Source organism: Eumetopias jubatus, unplaced genomic scaffold, assembly GCF_037043125.1.
Source record: "Eumetopias jubatus isolate StellerSeaLion01/CBP00866 unplaced genomic scaffold, mEumJub1_p1.0 scaffold_3, whole genome shotgun sequence".
Taxonomy (NCBI): Eukaryota; Metazoa; Chordata; class Mammalia; order Carnivora; family Otariidae; genus Eumetopias; species Eumetopias jubatus.
Genome location: NW_028274809.1, coordinates 193,965,176 through 193,985,328, shown reverse-complemented (window position 1 = coordinate 193,985,328; position 20,153 = coordinate 193,965,176). Strand labels below are relative to the sequence as shown.

At 48.9% G+C, this 20,153-nt stretch overlaps 1 protein-coding gene across 5 annotated transcripts in view; it reads left to right on the top strand.

Annotated features, from left to right (window-relative positions):
* Nucleotides 1-20,153, top strand: part of DCUN1D2 (defective in cullin neddylation 1 domain containing 2) — a 33,686-nt gene that overhangs the window by 11,575 nt on the left and 1,958 nt on the right. For 4 of the 5 annotated variants that reach the window (XM_028087357.2, XM_028087356.2, XM_028087358.2 and 1 more), the window contains 3 exons: nucleotides 5,955-6,085; nucleotides 17,272-17,354; nucleotides 18,936-19,032. In XM_028087357.2, coding sequence (XP_027943158.1) covers nucleotides 5,955-6,085; nucleotides 17,272-17,354; nucleotides 18,936-19,032 — 311 coding nt within the window. Of the gene's footprint in view, nucleotides 1-5,954; nucleotides 6,086-17,271; nucleotides 17,355-18,935; nucleotides 19,165-20,153 lie in introns of all 5 variants that reach the window. The other variant, XR_003606755.2, reaches the window with a different exon arrangement.

Genomic DNA, 20,153 nt, shown 5'->3' with positions numbered 1-20,153 from the left:
ATACTTTGGGTTTTGTGTCAGCTCTATTATTTTTCACACTTTTTCCTGGCTATTAACCCCTGACAGTGGTTGGAATACCTACCTTTAACAGTTAATCCTACGTCCTTTCTTTGGGGGTTTGTGGATTCGTAAGTGAACTGAATAAACGTTATGAAATTCCTTGATATCTTTGTAAAAACAAAAAATTGGCCATATTGTGTATCTGTTTCTAGACTCTGTTGTAGTTGGTGGGTCTGTTTATCCTTAGCCCTGCAGCATGCAGACTTCATTATTGTAGCGTTAGGTAAGTCTTGAAATGAAGTAGTAAAGTCTTCCTACTTTTCATCTGAAGATTTTTCATCAATTTTTATTATTTCAGTGGGGAGAGAAGAGTCTTTTCAGCAGCTGACACTGAAATAATCGGTGAGCCTAAGAACACATCACCTTGGTCCCTGCGTCAGAGCATGGGCCACAGCTAGAGATGGATGTGGGCTGGATTGCACACCCGTACAAGAAAGTGAAAACTCTAAAGTTCTCGACAAAACATGGGAGAATATCTTTATTAAAACCCAGATTAAGGAATAAAAAGCACTAGCCATAACAGAAAAAAATTAATAAATTGGACTTCATCACAGTTAAGAGCTCTGCTTAACTAAAGACAGAACAGTGGGAGAAAATACTTGCTTTCTGTGTGTATGTTACAATCGTGATAAAAGTGGTAGAGGATGTGTGATTTACATATAATTCCTAAATAATGGAGCAGGAATAAAGTAATAAATTCAATCTAAAAGAATGTGAGAGAAAAAGAACATAAGGAAAATTAGCTTAACGCAGGACAAATAGCAAGCAATGATAAAATAGAGGATTGAAAACCAGTGTGTCAGCATTTACATAATTACATTAAATGTAAGTAAACTGAATATTTGATGGATTTTAGAAAATCAACTATTGTGTATACTGTTTACAATAGATACGATTAAAACGTAAGGGCACAGAACAATTTGAAGGATAAAAGTTGATGTAATTGGCAAACATTTAACCAAAGAAATTTGGTGTGGCTATGTCAATATTAAAACAAGCTTTAAGGCAAAAAGTAATTCTAGCGATAATGAAGGACATTTCATAATGAGGAAGGGTTTATTTCACATGGAAGGCAATTGATTATTTAAGGCAAAAATAAACACTACACAAGAAAGATACAAATCTGCAATCAAAGTGGGGAATTCTCACACACATCTTAGCAACTGATAGAATGAGTAGGTGAAAAATCAGTAGGGAAATAGATTTGGACAGCATAACAAATGGCCTAATGGACGTACTTAGAACATTGCCTTTGATGTTGAAGAATACATATTTTTTTCAGAAGAGTAGACCATTTATAAATACCGACTATAAACTGCACCATAAAATAAGTTGCAACAAATTTCAAAGGATTGAAATGATACACAGTATATTTTCTGACCACAATACAATTAAGGTAGAACAAAAAGATAACTTGATAGGTTGAAATATGTGTAAATATTGTGTACGCCTGAAAACCCTTGGAAGTAAGAAGAAGTTACAGTGGAAATTAGAAAATATTTTTTCTAATTTCTAGAAAATTCTAAATCTAATTTCTAGAATCATGAAGAAAACACTACCCATGAAAACTTGCAGGATTCAACTTCTTAAATGCATATTTTAGAAGGAAGAGTTGAAAATCAGTAAGGAGAGCATCCATCTCACGAAGTAGAAAAAGAGCAGGAGATTAAACTCAGTGTAGAGAAAAGGAATTAAATTTTTTTTAAAGATTTTATTTTTTTATTTGACAGAGATAGCGAGAGAGGGAACACAAGCAGGGGGAGCGGGAGAGGGAGAAGCAGGCTTCCCACCAAGCAGGGAGCCCGACGTGGGGCTTGATCCCAGGACCCTGGGATCATGACCTGAGCCGAAAGCAGATGCTTAACCACTGAGCCACCCAGGCGCCCCAGGAATTAATTTTTTTAAACAGGAAGTAATTTAAGGAAATAGAACTGAAGTTAATAGAAAAAATCCACAATGCCAGAAGCTTTCTGTTTGAAAAGATTTACAAAAGTAATAAGTAACAAATAACCAATATGGAATGAAAAGGGAGACATCACTGTAGATCCTATAGATGTTAAAAGATAAGAATATATTACCAACAACTCTATGCTAGTAAATGTGAAAACCTGGATGCAAGAGAGGAATTCTCTTAAAAATACAATTTACTGAAATGGACACATAAATAGTTCTGTAACTCTTAAATTTGAACCCATAATTTAAAATCTTTTCAAAAAGAAAACAATTGGCCAGGATTGGTGCACCAGCACATCCTACAGAACATTTAATGAAGAGAATACCACCAACTTTACACAACCTCTTAGAGAATCATACAGGAAGAAACACTTTCTAATTTGTTTTGAGGCCAACACAACCTGGATAACAAAACTTAGGAAGGATATTTTAGTAAATGTGCTGCCGAAGCAAGCACAAAAGGATATTTTGAGAATGGAAAATTATTGGCCACTTTCAGCCATGAGATTCAAAAGATGCATAAGATGCAAAAATTTTAGACAAATTATCAAAAAACTAAATCCAGCCCCCAAGACAAATCAACCAAAAAATGGGATAATTTATCATGACACAGTTTGTTATAGCCCAGGATTGTGAGATTTGTTTAACGTTACAAAGTCAATCAATGTAATTTATTAACAACAGAAAAGGGGGGGATTATCTCAAACCCATAAAATGGGTTTGAGCTAAAACTCAATTCCACTCATAATTTTTTGAAAGAGAATTTAGCACAAACCAGGAATACAAGGGATAGTCCTTAAGCTGACCGCCCCCCCTTTCCTGCCAAATCCTACAGGGTATATACTTAATTGGAACATGAGTGCCTACTTTTATTCAGCATTGAACAGGAGGTGTTAGCTGGTCTGATCCACAGGTAAAATATTTGAATCGATACGTGAGGTTAGCCAGACTGCAGGACCGAAGATCAGCAAACCAAAATCAGTCTTATTATAGAACCCTGAATGCAACAATACAACAAAGCAAAGTGAATTTTAAAAATATGCCATTTTCAGTAGCATGAAAAATACAAAACACCTAGGATAAATCTAATCAAAGATGTGTGCTACCTCCATAGAGTAAATAACTCATTGAGAGGCAGAAAACCTGAATAAATAGAGACATAAACCTCATTCATAGATTGGAGCTGTCGGTATTTAATCCCTAACTTTGTCTATGAACTTGGTGTGATATCAGTCAAAACCCCAAGAAGTAGTAGTTTCATATGTGTAATTTGACAAACGGAGTTAAAATGTGTACGCAAGTCCAGTCAAGAATAGTCAGCAGTTCTTAACAAGGTGGGAAGATTTGCTCCTCCAGCTAATTAGGACTCTTCGAGCTGCAGTAACTAAGACTACATGGCACTACTACGGAGATAAATAGACCAGTGGAACAGAATGGGGAGCAAGAAACAAATCCACGTACATGCGTACATTTGACTTACGGCCAATGCAGCGCTTCAGAGGAGTGAGGAAAGGCATCTTCTCCATAAAGGTTCTGAGGGGCGCCTGGGTGGCCCAGATGGTTGAGCGTCTGCCTTCGGCTCAGGTCTTGATCCCAGGGTCCTGGGATCCAGTCCCGCAGCGGGCTCCCTGCTCCTTGGGAGCCTGCTTTTCCTTCTGCTTCTCTCTCTCTCTCTCTCTCCCCTCTGTCTCTCATGAATAAATAAATAAAATCTTTAAAAAAATAAAAATAATAAATGGTTCTGTGAGCATTGGCTAGTCACAAACTTACCTTGATCCCTACCCCACACCATACATAAAAAATCAGTTCCCAGTGGATTGTAGAGGTCCGTGTGAAAGCCTAAAGGCAAGAGCCAGAAGCCCCTGGGAAAATCACGGAGGAGGGTATCTTCACGACCGTGCAGTAGGGAAAATCGGAACACAAGCAAACACTGTGAGGAAGACAGAGGATATTACACTAAAAATGAGGACTGATCATCAAGAAACACCCCCCAAGGGAGTGAAAAGGCAGTCCACAATCTGGGTGAGAGTACTTTAAAAATGCTTAGCTGACAAAGGCTTGTGTCCTTCATATGTAAAGAAAGCCTGAAAACAATAAGAAAAAGATACCTAATTGAAACCAGGCAGGAGACTTGAACAGGCACTTCACAAAAGAGAATTTCCAAACAGCCAGTCCAAAACACAAGTTCAGTCTTGTTCACGGGGAAGTACAGGTTAAAGTTACAGTGAACTGTCTCTGAAATGGCTAAGGTAAGACACAGTCGCGTGGATCAGTGAAAATGGGAGCGAAAGGAACCCTGCTCTCCTGCTGGGGGTGGTGTGAAGCAGTCTCTTTGGAAAACGGTTTGATATCACATCACCGAAGGTTCGTGGACCCTGTGACCCAGCTGGCGCACTCGGGCTTGGCCTAACCTAGCACATTTACGGGAGACATGTATGGAAACCTTTTTAACAACTTTCTTTGTTACCAGAGAACTAGAAACAGCCAGAATAGTTACCATCGGTGGGATATATAAGTTAGGAAGTATGAACACAGGGGAATGCACCTTGACACAGAAAATGACTCCACTGAGTCAGCATAGTGAACCTCGCAGACTCGACCCGGAAATAACACCGTGAGTTCCCATGAAGAAAGTTCAGAGTCGAGGTAGCCGACTGTCAGGGAGTGCTGGTTCGGGGGTGATGCAGGCACACAGGAAGGCCCACAGTGGCCCGATAGAGGGAAGGCCAGTGGTGGGGAAGGCACAGCCCCCGAACACCCTCGGTGTGGGTCCCTGGAGCTGTAGGCCCGTGCCTCCTGGGCTTGTGGCCGCTGATGCACGGTGTTCTGCTCTCTCCAAAGCCCTGCTGATGGGGTGCACATCCGTGAAGCGTGCCTGGTATTCTTTTCCTTGCTGGATAGTCGAAATAAAAAAGATTTTATGTTTTGCTATTCTAGATCTCTGCTTTAAAGGAGTTTAATACTCTTTTTTAATTTTTTTTTGAAGATTTTATCTAATTTGAGAGAGAGAGGAAGCACAAGCAGGGGGAGGGGCAGAGGGAGGGGGGAAGCAGACTTCCCGCTGAGCAGGGAGCCTGATGTGGGACTCGATCCCAGGACCCTGGGATCATGACCTGAGCCAAAGGCAGACGCTTAACCAACTGAGCCACCCAGGGGTCCCAAGGCTTTTTAATATTCTTAAAGGTTGTTGACTTTTTGGAGGAAAATCCAATTTTATTATTTATTTATTTACTTTAAATTTATTTATTTTTGAAAACTCCCGTATAATTAACATATCGTTATATTAGTTTCGGATGAACCACATAGTGATTCACCAATTCTGTACCTGACTCAGTGCTCATCCTGATAAGTGCACTCAGTCCTCTCACCTGTGTCCCCCTCCCCCACCCAGAAAACCCAGTTATAAAGCAGTGGAGTTGTGTTTTATCATACTTGGGTTTTTTAACTCTAGCCTTAACTCTTCCGTAGGAAGAGACCCCAAGATAGGGAGCTGGCAGAGTGGTTCGGCTTCACGAGGTGGCTGAGGAGGTGGGGTCTTTCTGACTTGCCCGACTGTCATCCCAGGGCCGTGGCCTTTGTGTGGGTGAAGGTGTGTCTGTATTCCAGCTCATACAGAGGAAGTCAAGCAACTGTGGGTTTTGTTTTTTCCTTTTCTTTTTTTTATTAAGATGTAATTCCTGTACTGTAGAGTTCGCCCACTTAAAGTCTACAGGTCGGTGGTTTTGGTGTCTTCGCAGAGCCGTGCGGCCATCACCACAATCAGTTCTGGGACTCCGGGGCGTCAGTCCTTTTAGCCAGGGCAGGGGGCCCATAAGCAGTCCGCCTCCCGGGACCCGAGCATCACCCAAGTGTCAGGCCGCTGCAGCCCGCGGGTACCAGGGAGCTGCCGGGCGGGCGGGGAGGCGTGTCTCCCACCACCACAGCGCTGTCTCTCATTGCAGGTGTGACAGCACGGAGAAGCTGAGAGCCCTTCTGCCGAGACTAGAGCAGGAGCTGAAGGACACGGTGAAGTTTAAGGATTTTTATCAGTTTACCTTTACCTTCGCTAAGAACCCCGGGCAGAAGGGTTTAGGTGAGCATAAAATCCACGTTCGTAAGAAGCCACATCTTCATGAGACTGAAAGTCTGACCAGCCAGGTGTCGGTCCTGCCACGACAGTTCCTCCTGAGCGGTCCTCTCTCCGCAGGTTACACCACGCCGCTCGCAGGCAGGCCGCCCTCTACCACCAGCACTTGGTAGTCACTCTCCAGCTCTGGGTTCAAATATTTAAATTTCAAAATGTAAACTAATTTGCAAATGCTCCCTGTTCTGTCATGTTTTGTCCAGTTAACTCATGGGTTAGAGAAGCCAACAGTCAGTGTCAACAGAGTGTTATCAGCCAGGTGTGTGGTCGGCAGACGGTATTTTTGGGACCAGCCAGGTGACGAGTCCTTTCCTGGTCTGGAGATGTGAAACAATTCTGATGTGCCTTGGATCACATTCTAGTACTTCTTTCAGAGTTGTACAATTTTGCTGTAACATAACTTGTTTATTACTACATACAGCACATTTGGAAAATTCCTAACTTAAATTTTCAGTCTGAGTTTTGGTTTCCTTGAGGGTTTTATTCTGCTTGTTTTCATTTGTTTTTCCTCCTGAGTACAATATAATTTATTTCTGTTTAATGTAATAAATATGGTTAGTTCAGTAAAATGTCTTACAAGTTTGGAGCAGGGACTTACAGGGTCTCTAAATAGGGATTAAACAGGTATATTAGAAAGAACATTTTGAAGAAGAGTTCTTAAACATAAAACAATATTATAAAGCAAGCAAATTTAGGTAGGAAACCAAAAGGGGCTTGAAAATCCATAGATAGAAAAATCCACTGCAAACAGCTAATTTCAGGGCCTGATTTGGCTCATGCATGTTTGCAGGTGTGTGTGAGCAGTAAACATTCTTATCCCTTCTGTCTCTGACATTCTTCCTTTCCTTCTCCTGTCAGCATATCAAATGCAGGTGCAGATTGAGGGGGCAGGCTCTTCTGTCCCAGAGCAGGGGGTGGGGGGGGCGGGGGCAGGCTCTTCTGTCCCAGAGCAGGGGGTGGGGGCAGGATCTTATGTTCCAGAGGGGGAGGGGGCGTGGAGGGGTGGAGGTGGGGGGGCACGGCCCTGTGCTCTGTGCTTGTCTGGACTAGTCTGTGGTCTCCACGTTCCCAGGACCTTCAGGACCCACCTTTCAACAGCTTCTGGGCGAAGGTACTTCCCAGTTTGCTCACATCTTGTAGTTTGTTAGTCTCAATTTCCTTGTTTCATGCTATGCTTATATGTTGTATGAGCAAAATATATCACAATTTTTAAACTCCTAAAATAGTCACAGTTCTGTTTCTGTGCAAATGCCTTCACCTCATTTTTTAAAAGCAAAAACCAACCAAAACCGTAGTGATTCCTCTGGTCTGCTTCATGTGGTCATGTCATGGTTCGCGCCCTTGAGAGTGACGTGCCGCATCATTTGTTCCTTGTATGGATGGGAGAAGCTTTCTTGCTCTCTCAGAGTGGCCACAGCGTGCCCTGAGGACAGGTCACTTGGTGGTCACACAGTCTTAAGCCAGATTACAAGGCTAGAGTGTCACCTTAGGTAGGAAATGGTGTGACTTTGGTCAAGGTCACTGTAATGGTTGGCTGGAGCGTCCTTTTGTGTGTGGTGCTGTCTTGATGACATCAGCCCATGGACTGGCTGTCTGAGGACACTTTCCACCTCCGCTTTCTTTTTGTGTGATATATCGCAGCTCCGTTCTCAGCGGTACAGACTTACCCACCTGGAGGAATTCCATCTTCACTGCCGTTTCCACTGTGGCAGGGTCAGGAGCCTGCCAGGGGAGGCAGCGTGGTGTACAGGGGCAGCTTCTGAGGTGTGCATGGCCCTCAGAGGGGCCATCTGAGAAAGAGGGACAGGCGTATGGGAGGGCCGGGGGTCCCAGGTCCCTTCCTAAATCACCCGCCCTCCATCTGGGCTATAACAGGGCCTGGACTGCCAGCCTCGGGTTTATTTAACAGATTGAGGAGTGTTTTTATTTTAATTATGTTAGGACAACTAAGAAAAACGGGTAAAATGTTACTGGCTCCGTGACACCCCTAAGGTGGCCAGTCCGCTGCCCGGTGGTGCTGGTGTGCACCTGGGGGTGTCCCGGGTCAACGCACACTCACCTTCCAGCCTTCAGGGAGACTAGGCAGTGAGGGCTGTCTGGATCAGACCTCGCCTCTGGCCATCTTTTGTTTGGGACACTCACCGCTGCTTATGCGGCTCACTGCCCACATCTGTCCACCCGCTGTGGCCAACTCTGTGGTTCTTTCATGTATTACGTAGAAGACTCTTCACAAGGAGATGCCTCGCTCCCAGCGGCTGCAGCTCATCTAGGGACGGCAGGATAAACGTTTGCTTCTGTGCCTTTCTCCCGTGTTAAGATAACAGACTGCCTGGCATCCTTTCGATCCATCAGCGTGTATTTTTGTCACATCATTGTGAACTCATGGACTGAATCACAGGTGAAGGTTTCAGCTGAAGCTCAGAGATAATTATTCCGCCTGTGGCTGGGGGAGCAGGGGGAGCTCTTGCGGGTCGGCCCCGGCGTCCTTGATGTGATCCGGGAGTGTGTGGCTGTTGCCTCCCTATCCGCCAGGACAGGCTGCTCGGGGCTCATCATCCTCGTTTCCTGCCTCAGACCCGAGGCTGGCCATTTCTGCAGGGGGCCCTGGTTTCTTTTACTGACCAGAATGCCGCCAGTTGCAGTGCTCGTGAATACCGACTTGGCCTCTATTTCTAGGTTCTTCGGTAAACACAGCTTCATGCTAGTGCTTCTCATTCAAATGCAGGACCGCAGGACGTTTTTTAACTTAAGGTTTTCTGTATGACAACCGTATTTCTTTTCTTCTGCCACCTATGTACATGCTACAGATTGTTTTTAAAGGTTACATGCTCTTTCTGACCAGCGGTCTGCGTGTTCGCGGCGCACACTGACTGGCGCAGCTGGGGCTGTGCCGCTGGACCGGGGGCCGGTGCCACCGTCACTGACTGGCGCAGCTGGGGCTGTGCCGCTGGACCGGGGGCCGGTGCCACCGTCCTCCACGTGCGTCTGCTGGCAGGCCCCGGCCCTGCGTGCTCAAGCAGTCCTGGACATCAGGTCTTGGCTCAAGTGCTCCCGTCCTTGAATGTCCTATGCGCGTCCTCCTACTCTCTTCTGGTCCCACCTGTGGATCAGTCCTCTGACGAGACTCTGACTGCCCAGGACGCCCCAGGATTGTTTTCCTTCCTGCCCGAGGCCCGGTGGTTGTTGCTGACGGTGCCTGAGTGCTGGCCCTGCAGGACCAGTGCCCTCGCCCAAACCCTGCCTGGTCTTCCTCCAGGAGGGCTCCCGCCCCGCCCCAGCTCTCCTTCCTCCTCCAGACGTGCCCTTCCTCTGCAGCCCCCGCAGCTCCTCGCCAAAGAGCTGCCTCCCCTGTCCGCCTCCTCCGCGCAGGCTGCTGTCTGTCGGGCCCCTTTGCTGGGTCCTCCTTTTAACTTAGCTGTTTCTGAACCAGTTTCTTCCGTTTCTGGTTCCTGAGCTTCGTCCTCTCCTCCGAGTCTCTCTGTTGTGTGTGTGCTGTTCTCCCCGTGTCTTGTCATTTCTTGATCTCTTCGCCTGTTTGACACGGAAGGTCTTGCTTTCCTGGGGTGACAGTCTGCATTATCGTTTTTTCTTAAAGTATCATGGTTTTTGCTTGGTCATTTTTTTTAAAGATTTTTTATTTATTTGAGAGAGAGAGAATGAGAGAGAGAGAGCACATGAGAGGGAAGAGGGTCAGAGGGAGAAGCAGACTCCCCGCTGAGGAGGGAGCCCGATGCGGGACTCGATCCCAGGACTCCAGGATCATGACCTGAGCCGAAAGCAGTCGCCCAACCAACTGAGCCACCCAGGCGCCTGCTCACTCATTTTTCTGTGAAATTACTTTCTTGAGCTTCTACGAGGCTGGTTCGGGGCAGCTTTCCTCAGTTAGCTCCCCTGTGTGCGGGGACTGGCCTGCCTGTGGGTACCCGTGTGTGTATGCATGTGCATGTGGTGTCCAACAAGGAAGTCTGCTTCCTAAGGTTTCCCGCCTCTGTCACTCTCCCTGCTTTTGTCTTTCCGGTCTCTGGTGTCCTTGCCGCCCACTCCCCACTGCCTGTGTGGTGAGGCCCTGTTTAGGAGGTGCCTGGCAGGTGGGTCCTGGGATGCGTGGGGACCCACTGGGGGCAGGTCCCTGCACCCACCTCCTGCTGGTCACCAGCGGCCCAGTTCAGGGTCTTCTCCCCTTGTCCTGGCCAGGCTCTGTGGTGAGGACCTGCTGTGGCCCCGAGGCCCCCGTTGTCCCATCCGCCAGAGACCCCGCGCTGCTCTGACCCCCACAGCCTCGCAGGGCGAGTGGCTGCTGGTGGGTTGTCCTCTCCTGCCTGGACGGCACTATAAATGCTGCCGTTGGTTTGGGTTATGCTGTTCAGGTACTTTTTCTGTTTTTATGTGAAGATTCACAGAAATTTAAAAACCATGCTTCCGGGGCGCCTGGGTGGCTCAGCCGTTAAGCGTCTGCCTTCGGCTCAGGTCATGGTCCCAGGGTCCTGGGATCGAGCCCCGCGTCGGGCTCCCTGCTCGGCGGGAAGCCTGCCTCTCCCTCTCCCCTTGCTTGTGTTCCCTCTCTCGCTGTGTCTCTGTCAAATAAATAAATAAAATCTTAAAAAAAAATAAAAACCATGATTCCTCTCCCTCATTTCCAGAACCCTTCCAAATGCCCAGGAACTTTCCTTGTCATCAGTCGCTTGTTTAAGGGACGGAAAGTAGGGGCGCCTGGGTGGCTCAGGGGGTTGAGATTCTACTCTTGATTTCGGCTCAGGTTTGGTCTCAGGGTTGCGGGATCGAGCCCTCGATCTGGCGCCGTGCTGGGTGTGGAGCCTGCTTGAGCTTCTCCCTCTCCCTCTGCCCCTCCTCACCCCTCCCTCTCTTTAAAACAAGGTGGGGACAGAAAGGAGGGGCTGAAGCACAGGACTGCTAGTCCTGAATCCTCACCAGGGCCCTGGGGACTCCTCCCCAGCCTGTTGTCCCTCTCCTCTGCTTTTCTTCTTTTCTTCCTTTTTCTTTGCACTCTGTTTTAAGTGGGCAGCTCAGTGGAACCAGCAGCATCCCCTCTGTTGTCCAGCCACTGCCCCCACCCATCTCCAGAACCTTCTTGGCCTGAGAACTGGGCCCCCCCCACCGGTGACACCCCCTGCCCCGCCCAGTCTGTGCAGCTGACTCCCGCAGGTAACTTGCGGCGTGCGCCCTTCTACCCCAGTGTCCCCGAGGCTCATCCGGCTGTGTTGTGTCAGTCTCCTTCCTTTTTAAGGCTGAATGATACCCCCGTAGCGCGGTGCGCACGCCGCATGTTGTTCACACATTTGTCCATGGTGGACACTGGGGTCGCTTCCAGCTTTAGCTGTCGTGAGGAATGTTGCTGTGAACATGGCTCATCACACGTCTGCTCGAGCCCCTGCTCCTCGGTTCCTTGGGCTTATTCCCAAATGTGGACTTGCTGGGCAGTGTAGTACGTCTGTGTTGAGTTTCCCGAGGAACCACCATGCTGTCTCCACGGCGGCTGCCCACTTGACCTGTTGCGAGCAGAGCAGAGCTGGGCTGTCTGCACGTCCTCGCTGGCACCTGTTACTTCCTGGGGGTTTTCATGTGGGTTTTTTCCCTTTTTCATGATAGCCCTAATAGGTATGCCCAAGGCTATTCTTTTATGAGCTGATTTCTTACTTGTGGAATGAAAACTTTTGCTTTATCATCTTCTCTGTTCCATTCGATTCCTTTCTACGAGGCTGAGGCAAAATAGTCCTTAGAAATTAAAGCCTGTGACTGACCGGTGCCTGCCATGAGTGTCAAGACAGCAGTACCAGGCTTTTCTAGAGACTGACACACAGCACTGAAGGGGGCTGGGTGGGCTCGCTCTGTGCTCGTGGGCATCTGTAAGAAGACCCCTCGATTGGGGAGGACAGGTGCCGTTTCTGTTGTGGGGTAGTATTCTTATGCTGCTTTTCTTCTTCTAACTTCTGTTTCCTGCTTTTCCCTAAGTAATACTCACCTGAGCAAGAAATGGTGCCTTCCATGCTTTCCTAAAATTTGGCTAATTCAGGTCTGAGCTAATTATTGTACTTTAAAAGGAAAGTTTAGGTAATGCTTTATTTTGCGCAGCTTAATTCTTAGATCCTTATTTTACTTCATTTTTTCAAAGTGATAATGAGTTTGACCCAAATTTCAAAACAACAGCAGTTACTCTTTACTGTGAAATGGTGACCCTTTCTGTCTGCTTCATTCTGTAACTTTAGGATCTTCAGTATAGTTTCGGAAAATTAAGCTTCTGTTAGAAATGTTTACTTATATCTATTGATATTTTGCAATGTATGGGATTCTTCCCTTTTGATGTTCAAAGGAAAGTGGTTGAAGACTTAGACTTCATTCAGCCTTCATGCGTAGGTATTGCTCGTGAGAACATCTGCCTTATGATTGCCAAGTCACCTTGCCAGGGGTGGAAAAGTAGTAAGGAATTTTTTCAATGTGACTGTTTATCTTAGGTCCTTGCACAGGGAGGTCTACAGACCAGCAAATCGGCATCACCTGGGAGCTTGCGAGTTCTCAGGTTGCATCCCAGACACACTTTATCACAAAGTACCTCAAAGTGTAGTGGCTTCAAACAGCGATCGTTTTCTATTCCTCAGGATCCTTCGGGTCAGGGATTTAGGCAGAGCTCAGCCCATAGCTCTCCTGTTCCAGCACTGGCACGGAATTGTCTCCTGACCTGCACACCAGCTCCAGGAGGGGAAGGGTGGGGGTGGGACACCTGCAGGGGCGGGGCAGGGGGGCAGGGGTCAGACAGGGGTGGGGAGGGGGTGGGACAGGCGGTGGAGTAGGGTGCAGGGGCAGGGGCATGGTGGTGGGGGGTAGGGTAAAGATAGGAGGGGGAGCAGGGGTGGGTGGGCCTGCTTATCTCCGGCTTCAGCGAGAACTCGCCCACTCAAGTGCGGTTGTAATTCCAAGCCATTTCCAGGAGGTTGTCAGTTAGAATCTAAATTAAGTACCTGATTTACAGTCTATAAATCTATTTTCTTTCTCCATGAGTATTTCAAGGAGACTCAGTGTGAGGGTAAGGAGTGTTTTTGGAAGATGTTTGCAATACAAACCTAATACGTTTAGCCTCTGCTTTAGATAGATCGGCCTCTGCATCGGTCGGCAAAGACGTGAGATCTCCACTCTCACCTGTGTCCCCTTTCCTGAGAAGGGATGAGTGTCTCAGGCTTGTCTGCTGGAACCTGTGGGGACGGACACCTGTGGGGACGGACACCTGCGGGGACAGACACCTGTGGGGACGGACACCTGTGGGGAAGGACACCTGCGGGGACGGACACCTGCGGGGACGGACACCTGCAGGGACGGACACCTGCGGGGACGGACACCTGCGGGGACACCTGCGGGGACGGACACCTGCGGGGACGGACACCTGTGGGGACGGACACCTGCGGGGACGGACACCTGCGGGGACACCTGCGGGGACGGACACCTGTGGGGACGGACACCTGTGGGGACGGACATCTGCGGGGACGGACACCTGCGGGGAAGGACACCTGCGGGGACACCTGCGGGGACGGACACCTGTGGGGACGGACACCTGCGGGGAAGGACACCTGCGGGGACGGACACCTGTGGGGACGGACACCTGTGGGGACGGACATCTGCGGGGACGGACACCTGCGGGGAAGGACACCTGCGGGGACGGACACCTGTGGGGACGGACACCTGTGGGGACGGACATCTGCGGGGACGGACACCTGCGGGGAAGGACACCTGCGGGGACACCTGCGGGGACGGACACCTGTGGGGACGGACACCTGTGGGGACGGACATCTGCGGGGACGGACACCTGCGGGGAAGGACACCTGTGGGGACGGACACCTGCGGGGACGGACACCTGCGGGGAAGGACACCTGCGGGGACACCTGCGGGGACGGACACCTGTGGGGACGGACACCTGCGGGGACGGACACCTGCGGGGACACCTGCGGGGACGGACACCTGTGGGGACGGACACCTGTGGGGACGGACACCTGCGGGGACGGACACCTGTGGGGACACCTGCGGGGACGGACACCTGCGGGGACGGACACCTGTGGGGACGGACACCTGTGAGGACGGACACCTGTGGGGACACCTGCGGGGACGGACACCTGCGGGGACGGACACCTGTGGGGACGGACACCTGTGGGGACGGACACCTGCGGGGACGGACACCTGTGGGGACGGACACCTGCGGGGACGGACACCTGTGAGGACGGACACCTGCGGGGACGGACACCTGTGGGGACGGACACCTGTGAGGACGGACACCTGTGGGGACGGACACCTGTGAGGACGGACACCTGCGGGGAAGGACACCTGTGGGGACACCTGCGGGGAAGGACACCTGCGGGGACGGACACCTGTGGGGACGGACACCTTGGGGGACGGACACCTGCGGGGAAGGACACCTGTGAGGACGGACACCTGTGGGGACGGACATCTGCGGGGACGGACACCTGCGGGGAAGGACACCTATAGGGAAGGACACCGGAAAGGACAGGGAACTGCCAGGAAGCAACAACCTCTTCAGGAAATCAGATTATTCAAGTACATTACCTCCATTTAGAAGATTTTTGAAGGCTTTAAAAAAAATAAAGCCAGATGAATAATTTTAGGATTACATACCCAAAGCAGAACAATTGCTTTTACAATTTACAAAGCATATTACGTGGTCTGTCTCCTGAAGGATTAAATATAGAATTTTTTTTAAAGATTTTATTTATTTGACAGAGGGTGAGAGAGCACAAGCAGAGGCAGAGGGAGAAGCAGACTCCCCGCTGAGCAGGGAGCCCGATGTGGGACTCGATCCTGGGACTCCGGGATCATGACCTGAGCTGAAGGCAGACGCTCAACCATTCGAGCCACCCAGGCGCCCTGGAGGATTAAATATAAAGAGATTGGTACAGGTGTTCTTATAGTTCCTAGAAAAAAACGTGGATAGCTGTCAAAAAGCTTGATCAAGAAAAAAAGATTTTTTCTTCATTTCCTTCCAGTTTGTGTGTCTGTTTATATGTATGTGTTAGAATTCTGTGGATTGTATTGTGTTCTGGGTGATTATTCTTTGGCCTGTCCTTAACTGATGGTCACTCTAATAGAGAAGGTGATTAAAGTCACGTGACTTTGTTGTAACGTAAGAAAAGTCGCATTGTTTCATACCGGCTGGAATCTAGAATCAGCTGGTTTTGAGAAATCTTGACTTTCGAGAAAGTAAAGTTTCATGATAATTAGCTAATTTTTATATCTGCCCCCAAATCGTTTTTTGACAGCAGGGACATCTTCATTATGTAATTGTAAGTGGAGCTTCAGAAACCAATTGTAACAAGTAACCCCTTCCTCTGAGCGTTTCCTCCTCAGGAGGTAAGACTTCCTGGAGGTCACCGGAGGGCAGCTGTCATCCTCTCTTGGAAGCTGCTCGGGGAGCTACTGTTCCTGCTCCAAGTTCTGTCATTTGGGGTGTTTTTACTGTTGTTATCTTACAATGGCTAAGTCCGTGAAGACCATGTTAAACATTTTTACACAGATAATACTAAATATGGAAAACGTGGACTTTTACTTTTAGTCACAAACATGCGAATCAGGAACTTGGAAGAAAGGTTTGTAGGACCAGACTAACCCCAAAATACCTAGATTAAATATCTGCCATACAACTTGATTCCTCTTTCCTCCCCAGGTTTACCCCCATTTCTCCATGTGGGACTTGTCACCTTGAAGCTGAGTTGAGTGTAGATCTCAGTTAATGTTCCTTTGAAGTCACAAGGATGTAGACTTAATGAGACAAGATGCTTCTCTCTGCGTTAGACTGCGCGCGCGGCAGGCGAGGGTTAGCCACGTCCCATATGGTCAGTCCTGCAGACTTCCTGACCGTCTCTTTCTCGTTAAGACTCCAGCGTATTTAAGACTGAGAAAGTCTGTAACGGAATTTAAACAAGGGGAATATAGGCATTTTATTTAAAGTTGGTGCTACTCATACTTTGCTTTGCTTATGCAGTTTTCCTGGAAATCTCAGGTTACAGCTCTATATTTTTTTTTAAGTTTTATTTAAGTAACCTCTGCATCCCACATGGGGCTCAAACTCACAACCCTGAGATCAAGAGTTTAATGCTCTACCGACTGAGCCAGCCAGGCGCCCCTACAGAGCTACTTTAATCATTTGTCCAAGTGGGACCAACCAAGAATTAGATGAAAATTTTCTGAAAAGTGGTTAATTGGATATTTTGCATTTAAAAGAATCTGTTACCTGAAGAATTTAGGTAATGTCTTGTTTTTCATGTTAGCCCATCCTGACATTTGTGTAAACATGTAATTAGGAAATTGTTTTATTATAGCTGTTCTTTTACTGTCTGAAAGTGGTGAGCAGTTGGGATTAAAGCATGTGATTAAAAGTTGTCAGTTTTAACAAGCAAACTCAGCTCAGCCTCTTAGTATACTTGCTATGTCAAGCATACAGAAAGAAATAGATATTAAACTTACAGTAAGCAAAGAATGGGTCAGTATTCCAAAAATTATGGCTTAGGAGAGTATTAGTGTGCAGTCCTAAAACTCAGCGACCCCATTCCATAAGACATCATCGTCCCCCCGTCCCTGCAGCGAGGGTCTGTGTCAGGGAAGATGGAGGATGTTGACTCTGACAAATACCCAGTCTAGATTCTAAGTGTCCTTCTGTCAGTGGACGTTCTCTCTCTAGCCATGGTCTTGAGAAATGTGGAGCCCTTATAGTGCATGTGTGGCTGAGTCTGACTCTTTCCGCTCCCATGGTAGCAAATGGCAGGTCCACTTGGAAAGCACTGATAATAAATGATATGCACAAACTGTATCCAGATTGGTTCAGTCAGGTTTGAAGAAAACCCAACGCATATGAAAACGAGAGTCTGCAACACTGATGTTAATGAGGGGATAATCCTTTACATGTCTGAATCACAAATGCATAGATCCCCAGAGTTACAAGATTAGATTACACACAATTTCAGGAACACCTGTGTAAGGGTTAGGCTGCATCTAACTCTTGGGTAAGAGTGCTGAGTTTTATTGATTTAAGTGACTATCAGTGTGCTAGTAAGTGGTCACGTTTGGGGCAGTGGAAAAAGAAATTGGGATTTATTAACTGCTCTTTCTCTCTTTTTTGCCAGATTTAGAAATGGCTGTTGCATACTGGAATTTAGTATTATCTGGAAGGTTTAAATTTTTAGATCTTTGGAACACCTTCTTACTGGTAAGTGTCCTCCGGCTTGCTGTGTGTGCCCAGTGTGATGGGGTCAGCAGATTACGAGGCTATGTTATCTGACCAAGGTGTTCCGTATGGACGGTGGGTCGTCGGGGTTCCTTACGGTGACCACACGGCCACACCGCCATGCACAGTGCCATAGCCATGGAGCTCTAAGCAGGGCCGTCCCGAGGCCAATGTCCAAAGCAGCTCAGGGAGCCACACACAGAACCCCCAGCTAGACTTTCAGATGCCCTGCAGACCTGGGCCGTCATCCATCCACTACCTTTTCTGAGGAACTCAAACTAATTCTGTGCTTCCTCTGAGAAACTTGAAATGCCTGAAGAAAGCACCAGTCGCACACGTCCTGGACGTTGATTCTGGCCCCAGACTGTGGATTGTAACCCGGTGTCCAGCGCGCTCATAGTGACACACTTTTAAACGTGTTTACGATCTTCAGAAGGAAAAAGGAGGGCTTAGTTGGCCCCTTGGAAGAGTCTGTCCGTGCCAGCGACGGGCCTCTGAGTGGTGCTGGGCCTTCGTGGTGGGGCGGCTCCTCCTTGCTGTGAGTCAGGGAGCGGGTGTCACAGTGTGAAGCGTGTGGAGCATGGGGTCTCGCTGCAGAACAGTCACATGATGTCGGTGTGCCCAGACCCACTGTGTCGCTCCCTCCGTGAACGTGTGAGGGGGCGTGACTCCTCACGGCACAGACCCCAGCCTGGCTGACGCCCATCCTTCCTCGGGGGGCCCGTGTGTGTAGGGGCCTCTTTGAAGCGGCGTGGGAGAGCTGAGACGCCCGTCACATTTCCTCTGCTCCACCACTTAGTAGTTTGGGGCCGGCGACCTCAGTTGCAGACGTTCCCAGAGATGGGACAGCACCCTCACAGCAGCACCTTGGGAACCCCCCCAGAGCCCTACACAAAGTCAGTAGAACGCTCCCAGACGTAGTGACCACAGCTGAGTCCAGGCCCACTGTTGAGCGGGAGAAAGCTGCTGCATGTCCTGGGGTAGCTTTAGATAAATGCACAAGGACAGGGTGAGCGTGGTGCCTGGTCCCTTGAGGGTGCACTGTGCTAGGCGGGGAGGGCAGGAGAGGACCATGGCCGCCAGGACTGCGGGGTGGAACCTTCCGCGAGGCGGTGCATCCCAGCACAGACATGCGGTGTTCTCCACCTGTTTGGTAGATCTCAAGTATTGAATCACGTGTTTTTAGACCATCACCCCATCCTAGTATAGAGAGAAATAAATTGTGTCCAAATGCAGTTTGCCTGTTCGTCCTGCATTGTGTCTGAATCAGTGGGGGTTAGGTAGAGATTTGAAGTGCTGCCCTTGTATTTGAAACAGATTATAATCTTGGTATTTTAAATGTTTATTCTGTTTTTTAAGTAAGTCTACTTTTCCATATTTATATGTTGACACTGTGCAGCTCCTAAGATTTATCCAGAAGCCTCTTACTGTTCCTAATGTCCAGCAGTGTGAGTGGTGGTTCTTAGTCTGCATCAGATTGCAGACTGAGCCAACTAGACAGTGGGACGCTGGAGGTCACGTCTGTTTCTCAAGTCTGGTGGGTTTTTTTCTCTTATGTATTAGGAGCATCACAAAAGATCAATCCCAAGGGACACTTGGAACCTTCTGCTAGATTTTGGAAATATGATTGCAGATGATATGTCTAACTATGACGAAGAAGGTACGGGAAGTCCTGGTGCTTCAGATGGTGGCCAGAAACGCTGACATGCAGGCTCCCTCTCTCTGCCCTGGGGCACAGGACGGTGCTGACCAGCTCCAGCCGACTCTGGGCCGCCCCCTCAGGGCAGTGGGGGTAATGGCCGTAATAATAGTTACCCCTTTAGTGTGTCTGTCAACTGCACGAAAGAGAAATAGGGCTTCAAGATGTAGCTTCAATTCAGAGGAGAGTGTCCCCTAAACTAAAGCATTTCCCAGGTGGCCATGCAGAGAGGTGTTTGGGAACCGCCGCCCCAAGTACACGATCCTGTGTGGACCCCCCCCCCCCCGCCCGTCATGCTACTGACGTCGGCCTGAAGATTCCAGCTGGTGCTTGACGTAAACATAGTCACATATCTGTGGTCCCTCCCCCCAGCTATCTCGGGCCAGCCGTTCAGGGATCATTTACGTGCCCGCCACCCTGGGCGCTGGGCCACGGTAGGGAAGGAGGCTCCGTCTCGGCCCGCCCGCCGTGTGCTTCCTCCGTGCCCAGCCTGGAGGCCACCCTCTGGGACAGCTCCTCACCTCCCTGCTCTTGGCACTGGAAAGTGAAGGCTCACCGCCCTGGCGTGCATATCTGTGTGTGTCCTCTGCACTGAGCATGGAGCAGGGTGTGAGTGAATGGGTGGGTAGTTGACCCTAGACAGGCCCCGCTCCTGGGAGCTTAGCTACGGCGGCGAGACACAGCTCGTCCGTCCAGGGAGAAGGAGCCAGCCACTTACAGTGAGTGTGTGTCTGGCCGGCGGGGGGTGTCCCAGGTTCTTGGGTGGTCCGGGCCGCTTGGGAGTGTGGGGGTGGCCTAGGCTGGAGGGGAAAGGCCCCAGGGAGAAAAGGAAGGGTGCTGGGTGGCCAGGAAGCTGTGTTCCGCAGGGAGGGCAGGGGGCCCTGCAGCCAGCCAGGCCCGCCTGCCCTGTCGTTAGAGGCCGTGTCCGCACGAGCGGGTCTGGCCAGAGCCGGAGAAATGGGTTTCACTGGCCAATTCCTTCAGAGAAACAGGCTGGAAAACTCACTTGAGTTCTTGCAATACAGACATTGTGAGAAGAATGCTCTGAATACAAAAATATTACTCTAAACTGTTGATTTCTT